The sequence below is a fragment of the Delphinapterus leucas genome, chromosome 19, assembly GCF_059928025.1.
Source record: "Delphinapterus leucas isolate spDelLeu-1000000601 "Yukka" chromosome 19, BTC_Dleu_Yukka2, whole genome shotgun sequence".
In the NCBI taxonomy this organism is placed as follows: domain Eukaryota; kingdom Metazoa; phylum Chordata; class Mammalia; order Artiodactyla; family Monodontidae; genus Delphinapterus; species Delphinapterus leucas.
The window spans coordinates 41,271,869-41,290,759 of NC_143147.1; the positions used below are offsets into that span (position 1 = coordinate 41,271,869).

Consider the following 18,891-nt stretch of genomic DNA (forward strand, 5'->3'; position numbering starts at 1 on the left):
ACTTAACTTAAAAGTTGTTACGTAGTTGTTCGTTTGGTAGAAAAGGAGTACCCAAAGTGGTTAAAAATTAACAAGTCTTTCCTTATTTTATAGAAACTTACCTTTTTTTCACTATACTTAGATATGTGGTAGACGGTGGCTTTGTGAAGCAGTTAAATCACAATCCCAGACTAGGATTGGACATCCTAGAGGTGGTTCCGATTTCAAAGTAAGTCTCTGTGTTAAGCCTTTTTGTTCAAAGAACAGTTGATTAGATAATTTCTGATTGGTTTGGGGAAGGAAGTGAATCACTTAGAAAAATCACAGAACATTTTGGGGACTTTTTTGTTTGTTTGTTTGTTTTTTCTTCTAAAGGAGTGAGGCCTTACAGCGAAGTGGCCGAGCTGGCAGGACTTCCTCAGGAAAATGCTTTCGCATCTATAGTAAAGATTTTTGGAACCAGTGTATGCCTGACCATGTGATCCCTGAGATTAAGAGAACTAGTTTGACATCTGTAGTTCTGACCTTAAAGTGCCTTGCCATACACGACGTAATAAGGTATGTAGACAACTTGAAAAAAAGAAAAATTTGTTAGGGAGTAAGGTTATTCCTCAGAAATTTTTTTGAAGTATTTGACTCGTATGTCCCTACGTTTCAAGGTTCAGCTAAACCCAAATACAGGGCTTCTTTGCATTGCTTTACTGGGATTTGATCCCTTGCTCGTATTCTAACCTTGGCTTAATGGAGTTTTCATGCTGATGTTTATTTGGATAATTTAATGACCACTGTTTATCTGTAATGAAAGGTGTACAGTGACCCTAATGCCACTCAGAAAGTGTTGTTGAGTTGTTGTTTTTTTTTTTTTTGGTAGTATCTTTTGTATGGCCAGCATGGTACCAAGTACGATGAGAGACAGTATAATACTCTTTAGTAGGTTTTTGCTTTCACTAAGCTTAAATTATAATGGAGAAACGAGATTGGACACGAAGCAAAAAATAGAACAACTGTTAAATTAGTTAAATGTTAAAGAATATAATTAGTACAGGACAGAATATTGTAGGGGCTTGAAATTTCATATTATGAAATTTATGGCAGAAGAAATAATGAAAGAAAGTATTATCTTGGTTTTAATTTTGGTCTTATTTGGAAATGTTAAAGTGTGAGGAACGTTGAAAGAAGGTGACCATGCATTCTTTAAATGCATAATAAGAAAGGAAGTGATTACTAGATGCATCCAAATATGTATTGTGTACTCTTAGAAAGACATCTAAGATTTTTTTTATAGTTATTATCATAAGACTAGAGGTTTTCTTCTTTTTTTAAAATTTATTTATTTTGGCTGCGCCGGGTCTTTGTTGCGGCATGTTTAGTTGCGGCACGCGGGATATTTTTTTAGTTGCAGCATGTGGGATTCTTAGTTGCAGCATGTGGACTCTTAGTTGCGGCATGCATGCAGGAACTAGTTCCCCAGCCAGGGATTGAACCCGGGCCCCTGCATTGGGAGTGTGGCATCTTACCTACTGGACCACCAGGGAAGTCCCGAGACTAGAGATTTTCTAGATGAGAATATAAATCCTAGAAAGAGGAAAGCAAATATGTAAAATTCTAACTGATATCATAAATGATACTAATGAGAAAGAAAAGCCATTTAAAGAAATCTAAATGGCCAAACAGATGAACCCATATTTAAAAATATTATTTATAGAGGCTAACAGCAGCATATAATCAAGAATAAATATATATTAGAAAAATAGGAACAATAATTACTCAATATCATCTGCACTGAGGTTTTTTTTTTGTTTGTTTTTTTTTTTTTTTTTTGCGGTACGCGGGCCTCTCACTGTTGTGGCCTCTCCCGTTGCGGAGCACAGGCTCCAGATGCGCAGGCTCAGCGGCCATGGCTCACGGGCCTAGCCGCTCCACGGCATGTGGGATCTTCCCGGACCGGGGCACGAACCCATGTCACCTGCATCGGCAGGCGGATTCTCAACCACTGCACCACCAGGGAAGCCCTGCATGAGTTATTTTTTCATCTTAAGTTTTAAGACTTAGAATGTAATGAAACTTCTCAAAATGCTAGAGACCAGAAAAAAAAAAAAGACTTCTCTCCCCCACCCCCCCTTTTTTTCTCCCAGTTTTATTGAGATATAATTGATATACAGCACTGTATAAGTTTAAGGAGTACAGCATAATGACTTACATACATCATGAAATGATTACCACAATAAGTGTAGTGAACATCATCTCATACAGATAAAATATTAAAGAAATAGGAAAAAATTTTTTACCTCATGATGAGAATTCTTAGGATTTACTCTCGTAACAGCTTTCGTATATAACATACAGCAGTGATAATTATATTTATCATGTTGTGTCTCCCTGCTCTTTTTAAGATGTGTGCAGAATATGGGCAGGTACAACCAGAATTTGGAATAGGTGGTATAGTATTCATAGGTGACAGAAAGAAAACGGAACTTTTCAGTTATTATTTTGCCTCCCCCTTTCTCCTCCGTTAGGAATGATTTTAAAACTGAAAAGATAAGAACAAGTCTAGATAAGAAGGAATTAATGACCAATATCGATTAGGAAATAATGAGAGAAAACCTAATGACCATAAATGAGTTTGTATTGTGGCTTTGGACGTTATTTCCATGGTACCAGAAGAACTTGCAGATATAATGTCAGAGATATCGTGGGGCGTCTCTGAGAAATTATGCAGAACAGCTTACCAGAAAATTGTGAGAAACTCAAAAATCAATTTTCCATTTAAGAAAAGGGCAGGTTATAGAAACAACTGCCCAGTAAGCTTGACATGATTCTTAGCAAATTCTAGCATAGATTATTGGAAAATGGTTTAAGAGAATATATTTTTAAAAATATTTATTTATTTATTTGGCTGTGTTGGGTCTTTGTTGCAGCAAGTGGGATCTTTCCTTTCAGTGTGTGGGCTTCTCTCTAGTCGTGGAGCGGGCTCTAGTGTGAGCTCTGTAGTTTGCAGCACGTGGGCTCTAGTTGAGGTGTGCGAGCTCAGTAGTTGTGGTGCACAGGCTTAGTTGCCCCGCGGCATGTGGGATCTTAGTTCCCCGAGCAGGGATCGAACCGTGTCCCTTGCATTGGAAGGCGGATTCTCTACCACTGGACCACCAGGGAAGTCCCTAAGAGAATACAATGTTGATTTGTAATCATCAGTGTGAATCAAAATGGTTCACAAAGAATATGTTATCATAAACCATTTTCTTTTCGGTTTGAAGGCAGGACCATCCACTTAATGGATGCACCACAAGGATTTATTGATTGATAACCTAATGTCTCTTGTTTTCAACACAATATTTAACAAGATTACATTGACGTATTTGTGAATAAGATGTGACAGTACTGCTGAATTAGGGTATATTTGCCAAATAGCCGAATCCAGAAAGTACTGATTAATTGCTTACCAAGCCTTGATGAAGGTTTTACTGGTAGTATGCTGAATTTCACTCTTTCCTGATAAGCAGTATTAATGAAAATATTAAATAAAGATATTGAAGTCATGATTACCAGATTTTTGGAAAGTATCTTCATTTCTAATGGGTAGATGATTAAAACCAAGATTTAGAATGGTCTCAATAGGCCAGAACCTTGGGCAAAAATCAACAAGGTAAAAGTCTGAAGGGGTACACCTTAAATCTTACGTTTTGGTTGCACATTAAAGAAATTCAGTGCGGAAAATATCTGAAATTATCAGATCACCACAAACTTAATATGAGCTTGCAATTATTATTATGTTTAAAGAACAATTTAAAAAATTCCACTGGCATAAACTTTGGTTATATTAATAAACCACAGTGTCCAGGTGATTGGGAATTATAGCATTCCTGTTCTGTGTTGGTCACTGTACATTTGGAGTTCAATTTTGCATGTCATCGAGTTTTATCAGGAGTTTGACAAACTAGATTGTTTCTAAAAAACGCTAAATATGGTTGGTGGGTCTCTTAGAAACCAAATAATACAAGGAGAGTTTGACAGAATTGGTAATTGGTATAATCAAGGGAGAGAAATAATTGTAGTTTTTACAAATCTAAAATGGCTCTTATCTAGAAGAGGAAGCTGACTAGTCTGGTATTGCTCTAGGATAGGGGTCGTAAAATATGGTCTAGGCTCACTGACTGTTTTTGTAAATAAAATTTTGTTGGAACACAGCCACGCCCATTCATTAATGTATGGCTGCTTTTGCTTCAGCAGCAGAGTTGAGTAATTGTGAGAGTGACCATATGGCCTGTAAAACCTAAAATATTTACTATCTGGCCTTCTTTAGAAAGTGCTTGCCAACTCTTGCTCTAGCAGATACCAGGACTTGTTGGTACAAGTTGTAGGAAAGCTGACGGTAGAACAGTCTACCAGATTTTTGTTTATAAATAGAGTTGTCAATCCTCGAATGGACTTTTGTGTAAGGTATTAGACCTTTTGTCCTCTGTTGGACCTTTTTCAAGGTGGGAAATTGGAGTAGATGATTTAGCATCTCAAAACTAATGGTGGAAAAAAAAAATCCAGTGCAGAATAATATTAAGTGATTATTGTTCCTGGGGTGGGGGGATATATATTCACACTTGGTTATATGCCACTCTGCTGTCCTTTGTGAATATTATTTTTTTCCACATTTAAAGAAATATTTATTTTCAAGTGTGAAATAGATCCATGTTCTAGAGGCATCTGAATAGTCATACTGTACTTTGTGAATATTGTTAATTGTCTTATGTTTATAAATGATATTATGGTATGTAAGAGAATGTCCTTATTTTCAGGGGATGCACTCTGAAATATTTTGGGGGTAAATTGGCATTACATTTGCAACCTGTTTGCAGGTAGTTCAGGAGAAAATAAGTACATACACATTCATACATACAATAAAGTAAATTGGTTAAATTAATTTAAGATATTTATCATTTCATTAAAAACCATTTTGAGGTACTATTAAATAATTTGTAATTTTTAGCCACTTTCAGTTAATTTTCCTTTACTGTTTTATAAAATTGTAATAAAAATTACAGATTACAGAACAGAGTAGACTTGATATTGGCTATGAAGAATGGGGAAGGGTTAAGATAAGTAGAGAGGAATGGTGAAAGTGTTCCAGCTAAGGGGGACTCAAAAAGAAGGGCTTTTTTTTTTTTTTGCGGTACGCGGGCCTCTCACTGTTGTGGCCTCTCCCGTTGTGGAGCACTGGCTCCGGACGTGCAGGCTCAGCGGCCATGGCTCACGGGCCCAGCCGCTCCGCGGCATGTGGGATCTTCCCAGACCGGGGCACGAACCCACGTCCCCTGCATCGGCAGGCAGACTCTCAACCACTGCGCCACCAAGGAAGCCCAAGAAGGGCTTCTTGAATTAAATAGAAGAGTGTGATTCAGAAAAAAAATTTCCTCCTTTGCTGAATGCTGATCACAATCATAGAATGCTTTGAAAAAAAAAAAAAAGACAGAGAAAAGAAAGACTTGAAAAACAGAAGTAAAACCTTTTAAAGGAATTTTCAAATCTGTATAAAATCTTGCCATGTTCAAGGAATGGAATCTCATTTTATGTCTTATTTAAACACACAGGTTTCCATATTTGGATCCACCTAATGAGAGACTTATTTTGGAAGCTCTTAAACAACTCTACCAGTGTGATGCTATTGACAGGTAAAAAACAAACAAAAAACGAAAACAAAACCAACCACAGTAGATATTAATCTCTTTTTAAAATAGGGTTCTTTTTTTTTTGTGGTACGCGGGCCTCTCACTGTTGTGGCCTCTCCCATTGCGGAGCACAGGCTCTGACACGCAGGCTCAGTGGCCATGGCTCACAGGCCTAGCCGCTCCGTGGCATGTGGGATCTTCCTGGACCGGGACACGAACCCGTATCCCCTGCATCGGCAGGCGGACTCTCAACTGCTGTGCTACCAGCGAAGCCCTGGGTTCTTTTTTTAAAATTATTTATTTTTTATTTATTTATGTTTGGCTGCATTGGGTCTTTGTTGCTGCGCACAGGCTTTCTCTAGTTGTGGCGAGGTGGGGCTATTGTGGTGCATGGGCCCCTCATTGCGGTGGCTTCTCCTATTGCAGAGCACGGGCTCTAGGCACGTGGGCTTCATTAGTTGTGGCACGCGGGCTCAGTAGTTGTGGCTCGTGGGCTCTAGAGTGAAGGCTCAGTAGTTGTGGCACACAGGCTCAGCTGCTCCACGGCACATGGGATCCTCCCAGACCAGGGCTCGAACCTGTGTCCCCTGCACTGGCAGGCGGATTCCCAGCCACTGTGCCACCAGGGAAGCCCTAAAATAGGGTTCTTAATACTTTCCTTTATCATTAGTAAGTGATTTGTTTGAATTGAATGGATTGTTTTCCCTGAAATTAAAAGTTGTCCTCAATTTTTCTTCACTACAGTTCTGAAATTGTACCATAAAACTGTTTTGTTTAGTATTGGTATTATTTAACAAGTAATTTCTTTCTTTCTTTTTTTTTTTTTGTACTTTTTGACTGCTTTCATCCAATTCCCCCTCCCTTCTCACCCACTTCTGGTAACTACAAATCTGATCTCTTTTTCTATAAGTTTGTATGTTTGTTTGCTTTTGAAGTATAATTGACCTACAACACTATGTTTTTCCCTAACAAGTAATTTCTGAGTACCACTTCAGTGCCAGGCATTATGCTGGGTACATCAAAATGATGAGACCCAGAGTCCTTGTTCTCATGATTGTGTGATAGGAAAAGATGTGGTAATTATCATTGTCTCATTTCTTTAAGGACATTTTCCGTGCTTCTGTAGCATTGTGTGTCTTTTATTATACTACTTTATTCTGCCTCATTGTTTAGTTTTTTGGATATATAGGCCCTTGAGAGCAAGGAATTTATCATCTTTATATTTCTCTTATCAATGAACACAGTGTATCATATTTCTTATCTTGAATTGAATTTCTGGAGGTAATTTAAGGTAATCTAAATTATATCTGACTTATTCTGAATGATAAACATTTCCTTTGTACTCTCCCAAGGTAGAAAGACTTAAAACCTTTTTCTTTCCATTAAGGAGTGGCCACGTGACCAGATTGGGTTTGTCTATGGTAGAATTTCCTCTCCCTCCACATCTGACATGTGCAGTAATAAAGGCTGCTTCTCTGGACTGTGAAGACCTATTACTTCCAATAGCAGCAATGCTGTCTGTGGAAAATGTCTTCATTAGACCTGGTAAGAAGTTTATTGATGAGTTTTCTTTTCTAATTAATAGATTTTATTTTTTAGAGCAGTTTTAGCTTTCTAGAAAAATTGAGGGAAAGTACAAACACAGAGTTTTCCCTATTATTAACATCTTTCATTAGTGTGGTACCTTCATTACAATTAATGAGCCAATATTGATACATTATTATTAACTAAGGGATCACTGTTTGTATTGTGAATTCTGTGGGTTTTGCAAATCTGTAATGACACATACTCACCATCAGAATATTGTGCAGAATAGTTTCACTGCCCTAAACATTTCCCATGTTCCACTTAGTCATTCCTACATCCCTTCCCCCAAACCCTTAGCGACCACTGATCTTTTTACTGTCTTCATAGTTGTGCCTTTTCCAGAATGCCATATAATTGGAATCATACAATATGTAGCCTTTTCAGATTGACTTCCTTAACTTAGCAATGTGCTTTTACGGTTCCTCTATGTCCCTTTTTTTTTTTTTTTTGGAGTATGGTTGCTTTACAACGTTGTGTTAGCATCCACTGCACAACAAAATGAATCAGCCATACACATACAGATATCCCCTCCATTTTGGACTCCCCTCCCATTTAGGTTACCACAGTGCATTAGGTAGAGTTCCCTGTGCTATATAGTATGTTCCCATCAGTTGTCTATTTTATACATAGTATTGAAAATGTATATGTGTCAATCCCAGTCTCACAGTTCCTCCCACCCCACCCCTTTCCCCTTTGGTATCCATACATTTGTTCTCTCCGTCTGTCTTTATTTCTGCTTTGCAAATAAGATCATCTATACCATTTTTCTAGATTCCACATATATGTGTTGTTATATGATATTTGCTTTTCTCTTTCTGACTTCACTCTGTATGACACTCTCTAGGTCCATCCACATCTCTACAAATGACCCAGTTTCATTCCCTTTTATGGCTGAGTAATATTCCATTGTATATATGTACCATCCTCCATGTCTTTCTGTGGCATGATAGCTCATTTCTTTTTATTGCTGAATAAAATTCCATTGTGTGCAATTTGTTTATCCATTCACATATTGAAGAACATCTTGGTTGCTTTCCAGTCTTGGCAGTTATGGATAAAGCTGCTCTAAACATTAGTGTACATGTTTTTGTGTGAACATCGATTGTCAACTCATTGCCAAACTGTGTGATAAGAATATGTTTAGATTTGTGAGAAACTGCCCAACTATCTTCCGAAGTGTCTGCACCATTTTGCATTCCCACCAGCAGTGAGCCTGAGATTCCTGTTGCTCCACATCCTCGACAGCTTTCGGTGTTGGCAGTGTTTTGGGTTTTGGCTATTCTCATAGGTGTGTAGTGGTATTCCATTGTTGTTTTAATTTGCAGTTCCCTGATAACATATGATGTTAACTGTCTTTTCATATGCTCATTTGCCATTTGTGTATCTCCTTTGGTGAGGTGTCTGTTCCAGCCTTTTTTAATCAGGTTATTTGTTTTCTTATTGTTGAGTTTTAAGAGTTCATTGTATGTTTTGGATAACAGTTCTTTATCAGAAATGTCTTTTGCAAATATTTTTTCCCAGTCTGTGACTTGTTTTCTCATTCTCTTGACATTGTCTTTCACAGAGCAAAAGTTTTTAATTTTAATGAAGTCCAGCTTATCAATTATTTCTTTGATGGGTCATGCCTTTGTGTTATATCTGAAAAGTCATCACCATACCCAAGTTCGTCTAGATTTTCTCCTATGTCATCTTGTAGGAGTTGATGTCTTTTTGTTCCAGCCCCATTTATTCAAGACTCCTTTCTCCATTGTAATTCCTTTGCTCCTTTGTCAGAGTTAATTTGGTTGAATTTGTGTGGGTCTATTTCTGGGCCTTGTATTCTGTTCCATTGATCTGTTTTCCTATTCTTCTCTCTATACCACACTTTCTTGATTATTGAAGCTTTATAATAACTCTTGAACCTGGATAGAATCATTTATCCAGCTTTTCTCTTTCCCTTCAGTATTGTTTTGACTATTCTGGGTCTTTTCCCTTTCTATATAAACTTTAAAACCAGTTTGTTGATATCCACAAAATAACTTTCTGAGACTTTAATTGAGATTATATATTTTTTAATAAGATTTTTTAAATATTTATTTTATTTATTATTTATTTTTGGCTGCGTTGGGTCTTCGTTGCTATGCATGGGCTTTCTCTAGTTGTGGCGAGCGGGGGCTACTCCTTGTTGCGGTGCGTGGGCTTCTCATTGTGGTGGCTTCTCTTGTTGTGGAGCACGGGCTCTAGGCACGCGGGCTTCAGTAGTTTTGGCACGAGGGCTCAGTAGTTGTGGCTCACAGGCTCTAGAGCGCAGGCTCAGAGTTGTGGCACACAGGCTTAGTTGTTCTGCAGCATGTGGTGTCTTCCTGGACCAGGGCTCAAACCCGTGTCCCCTGCATTGGCAGGCAGATTCTTAACCACTGCGCCACCAGGGAAGCCCCTAATTGAGATTATATTGAATCTATAGATCAAATGGGAAAGAAGTCACATCTTGACAGTATTGTCTTCCTATCCATGTACAAGGAATATCTGTTTATTTAGATCCCCAGTAATTCACTGAACATTGTTTTGATTACCATATAACTAGCCCTACGAAACATGAAACTGAAGATAAACAATTTTTTTCATTTTGTTATTCTTTAACTTAGTTTTTTGAAATAGGGAGTATATAACGTTCCTGGCTGAAAGTTAATTTCCTTTCACTGGTAAAGGAAGATAGTATGGTGAACCTTTGCCCTGTTATAATACATTAGTAATATATTAACCTTTTTTTTTTCTACAATCAAAAAAAAATGGTAGGTCAGCCCTTGTAGACTTAGAGAGTGGTTTTGAAGTTTCCATGTCTTTAGCCTTCTGCTTCTTTCCTTTCTTAGTGTGTCAGTACAGGATACAACTTAGTTCATCACATGTGAGCTTTGTTTTCTTCTAGTGCGTGGGGGGGAGGGTTGGGGGGGTGGTTCACAATTGTTTTTTTCCAAAGAGCTTCTGAGTAGATAGTATATCTTACCTGCAACCAAGACTAACAATAGTGTGCTATCTCACTGGCCAAATCCCTTTATGACTGTGAGTGTTGGGTCCAGATTGGTTTATTATTGTGATGGTTATAATGGAGGATATGTTTCTCTATAAAAATACTCTGTAGTTTAATTAGTGTGCTACCTATCCCAAATAGATTGCAGTGTAGTTTTTAAGTGTCAGAATTTTGATTCTAGTAGTACCCTAATTGCAGGATTTTTTTTTTTTCTAGTATAATACTATATGCAGTAAATAAGGTTGGCTGGCTTTCATTAGGTAGTATCAAAGCTAAAAATACTATTTAAAAAAACTATTACAGAGTATTGAAATGGGGGTCAAGAGATCAGGATTCTAACCTGACTCACTGCTACCTAATTATCTGACTGTTGGCCTAGTTTTTCTGGACTTCATTTGTAAAACCAGGGAGCTGGATTAAGGTGATCCAACTCTAACAGTCTTGTAATGCCAGAAAAAAGGAAACCTTGTTGGAATATTGAAATAGATGAAACTAGTCTGGTGTTACATTTTTTTGTGTGTGTGGAGGTGGGGGTATAACATTTTATTGTAATACAATTTCAAACTTACAGAAATGTTGAAAGAGTAGTAAAAGAATTTTTTTTAAATTTTTATCTAGTTTCAGCAGTTTTTAACATTCTCCTGCATTTGCTTTATAATTCTCTCTGTGCATGTATACATATACGTATTTATTTATTTTTATTTTTTTGGCTGCGTTGCTGTGTGTGGGCTTTCTCTAGTTGTGGTGAGCGGGGGGCTACTCTTTTTTGAGGTGTGCGGGCTTCTCATTGCTGTGGCTCCTCTTGTTGTGGAGCACGGGCTTTGGCGTGTGGGCTACAGTAGTTGCAGCATGCAGGCTCAGTAGTTGCGGCACATGCACCCTAGAGTGCACGGGCTTCAGTAGTTGTGGCCCGCGGGCTCTAGAGTGCAGGCTCAGTAGTTGTGGCTCATGGGCCTAGCTGCTCCGAGGCATGTGGGATCTTCCTGGACCAGGGATTGAACCCACGTCGCCCTCACTGGCAGGCAGACTCTTAACCACTGCACCACCAGGGAAGTCCCTACATATATGTATTTATAAATATGCACTTTATTTCTTTTTCTGAATCATTTGAGAGTAAATTGGAAACATTGTGCTCCCTTACCACAAAACATTTACATGTACATTTACCAAGAACATGGGCAATCTCTTACTTAACCATAGTACATTTATCAAAATTAGGAAAGTTAACTGATACAATGCTGTTATCTAGTCCAGAGTCCATATTCAAATTGTCCATTGTCCCTAGAGTATACAAAAGTAGTTTCAGAATTGCTAAGCTATACCACTGTGAAAGGCAGTCCTGTATAAGTAGAGTTCAGTATTTGCTTATAGTTGTGTTTTGTTTTTTTTTGAGGCAAAATTTACATGTAGTGAAGAGTATAAATCCTAAGTGTATAATTCAGTGAATTTTGTGAAATAAATTTACCAATGTACCCTACACTCCTGTCAAGATATAGAACAGTTTTATCACTCCAGAAAATTCTCTCAGTGCCCGTTCTCAGATTCCATCCTACCTCCCCCCAGCAAGCCACTTTTCTGACTTTTTTCAGGTTAGTTTTGCCCCTTCTGAAACTTCACATAAATAGAATTATACAGTACGTGCTTTTTTGTGTTTGGCTTCTTTTGGTCAACATATTGTATGTGAGATTCATCCATGTTCTTGTATGTATCAGTGCTTTGTTCCTTTTATTGTTGAGTAGTATCCTGTTGTAAACTACAATTAGTTTATCCATTATCCTATTGATGGACATTTGAATTGTTTCTTGTTTGATGCCATTTACAAATATAGCTATTTTGAAAATTCTTGTGCAAGTCTTTTGTAGATATATATTTTTATTTTTCTGAGATAAATACCTAGGAGAAAAATAGCTGCATTACTGAGTTTAACTCTAAGAAATTGCCAAATCTTTTCCCACAGTGTCTCTACCATTTAAAAATCACATCAGCAGTGTTTGAGAGTGCAGCTTGCACTACGTGTCCTCCTCAACATTTGGTGTTGCCAATCACTTTCATTTTATATATTCTGTTATATATTAGTGATACCTCTTTGTGGTTTTAATTTGCATTTTCCTGATGACTAATAATTTTGAGCACTTTTTTGTGTGATTATTGATCATTTATCTGTCTTTGTGAAGTATCTATTATAGGCTTTTGCCCATGTTTTAAATTAAAAATATATATATATATTGAATCTGGTAGTTCTTTATTCTAGGTACAAGTTATTTGTTAGGATGAGTTGTGCATATTTTCCTCCCAGCCTGTGGCTTTTCTGTTTGCTTTTTTCACAGTGTCTTTTGATGAGAGAGGTTTTGAATTTTGAAGAAGTCTTAGGATATCAGTTTTTGTGTGTGTGTGGTTATTGCTTTCTGCATGGTAAGAAATGTTTTCCTGCCCCAAGATAGTAAAAATATGCTTCTCTCTTGTATCTCTATTGATACTTCGATCTAGAAGCTTTACAGTTTCTAGCCATTAAGTTTAGGACAGTAATCCATCTGAAATTAAGCTTTGTATATGGTAGGGGTCTAGATTACTTTTTTTCCTGTGAATATCCACTTGTTCCAGGACATTTGTTGAAAAGATTTACTTTCCCGCATTGAGTTGCTTTGGCACCTTTGTTAAAAATCTGTGAAAAGTAGGGGGACTTCCCTGGTGGTCCAGTGGTTAAGACTCCATATTTCCACTGCAGGGGGCACGGGTTCTATCCCTGGCCGGGGAACTAAATCCCACATGCTGTGCAGTGTGGCGCGGCCAAAAAAAGAAGTTAAAAAAAAAAAAACCTTATTAAAAAAAAGTCTGCAGAAAGTATATGTGTAATAGTCTATTTCTGGACTTTATTTTATTCCATAGATCTATTTGTCTATCCTTATGTCAGTGCCAACTTTGTATTGATTACATAGCTTATGATAAATCTTGAAATCAGCTAGAAAAAGAAGCAGAATATTTATATTTTCAGTATTGTTTTGATTATTCTATATTCTTTGTATTTCCATATAAATTTTAAAATCAGCATATTAGTTTCTTAAAAATAAGCCTGCTAAGAATTTAGATAGAGATTGTATTGAAAACTTTGCTGGCTTTTTGCCATTTCTTAACATATCCTTGTTCTATTGTTGTCATATATATTATATTTACATACATTATAAACCCCACAAAACAGTATTGTAATTTTTCCGTTAAACCTTCATATGTCTTTGAAAGAAGTTAAGAGAAGAAGAGAAAAATTAAGTCTTTTCCATAGCTAGAAGTAAAAGTCCAGGTGTTAGTTTTTAAACTCTTATTTAGAACCCTCTATCTGTGGGTGGACTGTTGACTCAGTTTTTTAGCCTTTCAGGTTGTTCAGGTCTTAAGTTTTGATTATGTGTTCTTTTTTTTTTTTTTTTATTAAGTCCTTGAGGTGGTTTTTGGTATCTTGAAGGCCTTTATTTGGGATCTACACTTTAGCAATTCCAGGAAAAGGGAGACTTTCCTTTGCTAGCCTAATACTTGGCCTTAGATATCTATGGACATAGGTCAGTCTAATTCTTTAGAATATTGAGATAATAGCCAGTAGGAATATGTCTTGTATTCTGTGCTTTGATTTGATGGGAAATTTTTGAGTAAGTCTTGCCTTTGTGAAGCACATGATGTCAGTGATGTTAATGGATATGAAGCATGAATTACCCTGAAAGCCCTCAGGTAACACATAGATTTATCAGTGTTTCTAAATTCCATGCAATGAAAACATAACTGTAAAGCAATGGCCTTGTCTATTGTCTTGTCAGATTTAAGATTAAGTTTATTTTCCTTAGATACTGACTTAGGCCCTCTTTTTAAAAAGTAGGTAATACATGTGTTGCTATTGTCAAATATATTACATTTCTATGTTATAGGCCCAACAATACAATTTTATAGATAATGTTTCATGCAATTTCTTTTAACTACATAAGGGAATAGAAGAAATAATCAATAATAATATAATCATACTCTTTTAAAAAATTTACCTACATTTTAACTTTTACCAGTGTTCTTTTTTAGTGTCATTCAGATTACCATCTTGTGTCACTTCCTTCAGCCTGAATAACTTCTTTTATTATTAATTGTAAGGCAGGTATGCTAGCAATGAATTCTTTCAGGTTTTGTTTTCCAGGAATGCCTTTATTTTGCCTTCATTTTGAAAGATAGTTTTGCTGGATATAGGATTCTTAGTTAATGGTGGTTTTCTTTCAGCATTATATCATGCCACAGTCTTTTGGCCTCCATCATTTCTATTGAAATTTGACTTTTAATTTTATTGAAGTTCTTTTGTTCACAACAAGTAAATTTTCTCTTGCCCCCTTCAGTATTTTGGCTATTATATGTCTGTGGATCACTTTGCTTTTATCCTACTTGGAGTTCATTAAGCTTCTTGAATGTGTAGATAAATGTTTTCCATCAAATTTTGGAATTTCTCAGCCATTATTTTCTCAAAAATTTTTCTGCCCCTTTCTCTCTCCTCTTCTTCTGGCACTCCCATTATGCATATGTTGGTGTGCTTAATGATGTCCTGTATTTCTCTGAGACTCTTTGGATTGCCTGATCTCTCTTGATCTATATTTTGCTGATTCTTTCTCCTGTGAGTCCAAATCTACTGTCGAGCTCCACTTAGTGAAGTTTTCATTTTGTTTATTGTACATTTCCATTTCAGCAGTCAGCCACTGATTAGTTGGAGGTTGTTCCTAACCCCCTTAAGCCACTGGTGTTTGCACCCTTTACTGTTGGATTTATGTTGTGTGGCTTGAAGGCTATTTTCACAATTCAGGGAGTTTATGAGTTTGTCCTGTGTTCAGCCAAAGACCAGAGGCTCAGATGTTCCCTCTCCTTTTGCTTCTTGGGCATCTGCACAGTCTTCCAGAGCATCAGGACAAACTATGGTTTTTGCAGTTTTCTCTGATATTTCTGTTAAATGTTTGACTGGTTTCATTTATTACAAACCCATAGGTAACATCATACTCAGTGGTGAAAAGCTAAAACCTTTTCTCTAAAGCAGGAACAAAACAAGGATGTGCACTCTAGCCACATCTGTTCAACATAGTATTGGAAGTCTGAGCCACAGCAGTCAGACAAGAAAAAGAAATAAAAGGCATCCAAATTGGAAGGGAAGAAGTAAAACTGTCACTGTTTGCAGATGACATGATACTGTACATAGAAAACCCTAAAGTCTTCATCAAAAAATTATTTGAATTAATAGATGAATTCAGTAAAGTTGCAGGATACAAAATTAGTATTCAGAAATCTGTTGATTTTCTATACACTAATAGTGAACTATCAGAAATAGAAAGCAAGAAACTAATTTATTTTAAATTACATCAAAAAGAATAAAATACCTAGGAATAAACTTAACCAAAGAAGTGAAAGACCTATACTGTGAAGATTATAAATCATTGATGAAGGAAATTGAAGATGGTACAAAGAAATGGAATGGTATCTCATGTTCCTGGGTTGGAAGACTTAATATTGTTAAAATGTCCACACTACTCAAAGCAATCTGTGGATTTAATGCAATCCCTTTCAAAATACCTGTGACATTTTTCACAGAACTAGGACAAATAATCCTAAAATTCGTATGGAACCACAAAAGACCCTGAATTGCCAAAGCAATCTTGAGAAAAAAGAACAAAGCTGGAGGTGTCATACTCCTTGACTTCAGACTGTACTACAAAGCTACAGTAATCAAAATAGCATGATACTGGCTCAGAAACAGACATATAGATCAACAGAACAGAATAGAGAGCCCAAAAATAAACCCATGCACTTATGGTCCATTAATCTACGACAAAGGAGTCAAGAATATACAATGGAGAAAAGACAGTCTCTTCAATAAATGGTGTTGGGAAAACTAGACAGCTATATACATGTAGAATGTATGAAAAAGAATGTATAAAAGAATGAAATTAGAACGTTTTCTCACTCCATGTATAAAAATAAACCCCAAATGGATTAAAGACCTGAAGCCATAAAACTCATAGAACAGAACATAGGCAGAACATTCTTTGACATAAATCATAGCAATATTTTTTTGGATCTGTCTTCTAAGGCAAAAGAAACAAAAGCAAAAATAAACAAGTGGGACCTAATTCAACTTAAAAGCTTTTACGCAGCAAAGGAAATGATTGACAAAACGAAAAGACAACCTACTGAATGGGAGAAAATATTTGCAAGTGATATGACTGAGAAGGGGTTAATATCCAAAATATATAAATAGTGCTTGCAACTAAATATCAAAAAAACAAACAGCCTGATTGAAAAATGGGCGGGGAATTCCTTGATGGTCCAATGGTTAAGACTCCATGCTTTTACTGTCGAGGGCTTGGGTTCAGTCCCTGGTCGGGGAACTACAATATCCCACAAGCCCTGCAGCAAAAAAGGGGGTGCAGAAGATCTGAATAGACATTATTCCAAAGAAGATATACAGATGGCCCAACAGGTACGTGAAAAAATGCTCAACATTGCTAATTATCAGAGAAATACAAATCAGAACCACAATGAGATATCACCTTGACACCTGTCAGAATGACTATCATCAAAAAGTCTACAAATAATAAATGTGGCGAGGATGTGGAGGAAAGGGAACCCTAGTATACTGTTGGTGGGAATGTAAATTGGTGCATGCAGTATGGAAAACAGAATGGAGTTTCCTCAAAAAAACTAAAAATAGAACTACCTTATCATCCAGCAATTCCACTTCTGGGTATACATTTGAAGAAAATGAAAACACTAATTTGAAAAGGTAACATGTATCCCAGTTATAGCATTGTAGCAGCATTATTTACAATAGCCAAGATATGGAAGCAACCTAAGTGTTCATCAACAGATGAATAGTTAAAGAAGATATGGTGTATATATATATATATATATATATATATACACATATATATATACACACACACACACACACACAATGGGATATATCTTAGCTGTAAAAAAGAATGAAATTCTGCCATTTGCAACAATGTGGATGAAATAAGTCAGACAGAGAAAGACAAATACTCTGTTATCACTTATATGTAGAATCTAAAAAATAAATGAATTTACATAACAAAACAGAAACAGACTCACAGATATAGAAAACAAACTAGTGGTTACCAGTGGGAAGAGAGAAGGGGGGATGGATAAGATCGTGTTGTGGGATTAACAGATGCAAACTACTATGTATAAAATAAATGAGCAACAAGGATATATTTTACAGCACAGGGAGATATAGCCATTATTTTGTAATAACTTATTTTTTTAAAATAAATTTATTTATTTATTTTTGGCTGTGTTGGGTCTTCGCTGCCGCACGCAGGCCCTCCCCAGCTGCAGCAAGTGGGGGCTACTCTTCGTTCGGGGCTACTCTCACTGCGGCGGCCTCTCCTGTTGCAGAGCACGGCCTCCAGGCACACATGCTTCAGTAGTTGTGCCTTGCAGCCTCCAGAGCGCAGGCTCAGCAGCTGTGGCACACGGGCCCAGTTGCTCCGTGGCATGTGGGATCCTCCAGGACCAGGGCTCGAACCCACGTCCCCTGCACTGTCAGGTGGATTCCCAACCACTGAGCCACCAGGGAAGTCCCTGTAATAACTTTAAATGGAGTATAATCTATAAAAATATTGAATCACTCTGTTGTACACCTGCAACTATTATAATATTGTAAGTCAACCATGCTTCAATAAAAATAGTTTGGCTGCTCTACTTCAATTTTTGCTGGTCTGCCTCTATTGATATTACACCAAGCTGTCATTCTCCATGGATTGGTAGCTGATTGATCTGTTTTTGACAGTGCCCTGGGGCATAAATTGCTCCATAGTCTGATCCAAATAAAGTTAGGCACCTTGGCAAGAGCATTCCTTGGCATCATCCAGGTCTGATTCCTTGAGGCAACAATTGCTACCTGTTTCTTATTCATACTTAAAGAGACACTCTCGCTATATGTACATATATGACCTAGGCTTAATTTTTTTTTTTTTAATTTATTTTTGGCTGCTTTGGTTCTTTGTTCCTGTGCACAGCTTTCTCTAGTTGCGGCGAGTGGGGGCTACTCTTTGTTGCAGTGTGCAGGCTTCTCATTGCGGTGGCTTCTCTTGTTGCAGAGCACAGGCTCTAGGTGTGCGGACTTCAGTAGTTGTGGCACACGGGCTCTAGAGCACAGGCTCAGTAGTTGTGGCGCACGGGCTTAGTTGCTCCGCGGCATGTGGGATCTTCCCGGACCAGGGCTTGAACCCGTGTCCCCTGCATTGGCAGGCAGATTCTTAACCATTGCGCCACCAGGGAAACCCCTAGGCTTAATTTTTAAACCTGGATTGATGAAGCAGGCTTCAACTGTTACAAAATGCAGCTTCAGTTTTTGAGCATGTGACTTGCTGAGATCTTGCTACACCCTAAAATATGTATTCATTGTCCAACTGCTTTTAAGTGCATTTATAGTCTTTATAGGTTAAGCATTTCTTTCTGGCTTGCGTCTTAGTCATTGTAGATCACCTAATTTAGTTTATTATATACTTATTGGTAAAACTGGCTAGTATTTTCAGATCTAACATTGAATAAAGATTTTAAACATCAAAATGATGATTTTGCTCTAGTAAACTGTGTACACAGTGTCTGCTAGTATAGATATTGCTTTAGAAGTCAGAC

The 18,891-nt window shown here is 37.2% G+C and overlaps 1 protein-coding gene across 5 annotated transcripts in view; it reads left to right on the forward strand.

Annotated features, from left to right (window-relative positions):
- The window catches only part of DHX40 (DEAH-box helicase 40), a 52,868-nt gene that overhangs the window by 17,426 nt on the left and 16,551 nt on the right, over nt 1-18,891 (forward strand). For all 5 annotated transcript variants that reach the window (XM_022552585.2, XM_022552588.2, XM_022552587.3 and 2 more), the window contains 4 exons: nt 122-208; nt 355-537; nt 5,556-5,636; nt 7,021-7,178. In XM_022552585.2, coding sequence (XP_022408293.1) covers nt 122-208; nt 355-537; nt 5,556-5,636; nt 7,021-7,178 — 509 coding nt within the window. The remainder of the gene's footprint in view (nt 1-121; nt 209-354; nt 538-5,555; nt 5,637-7,020; nt 7,179-18,891) is intronic.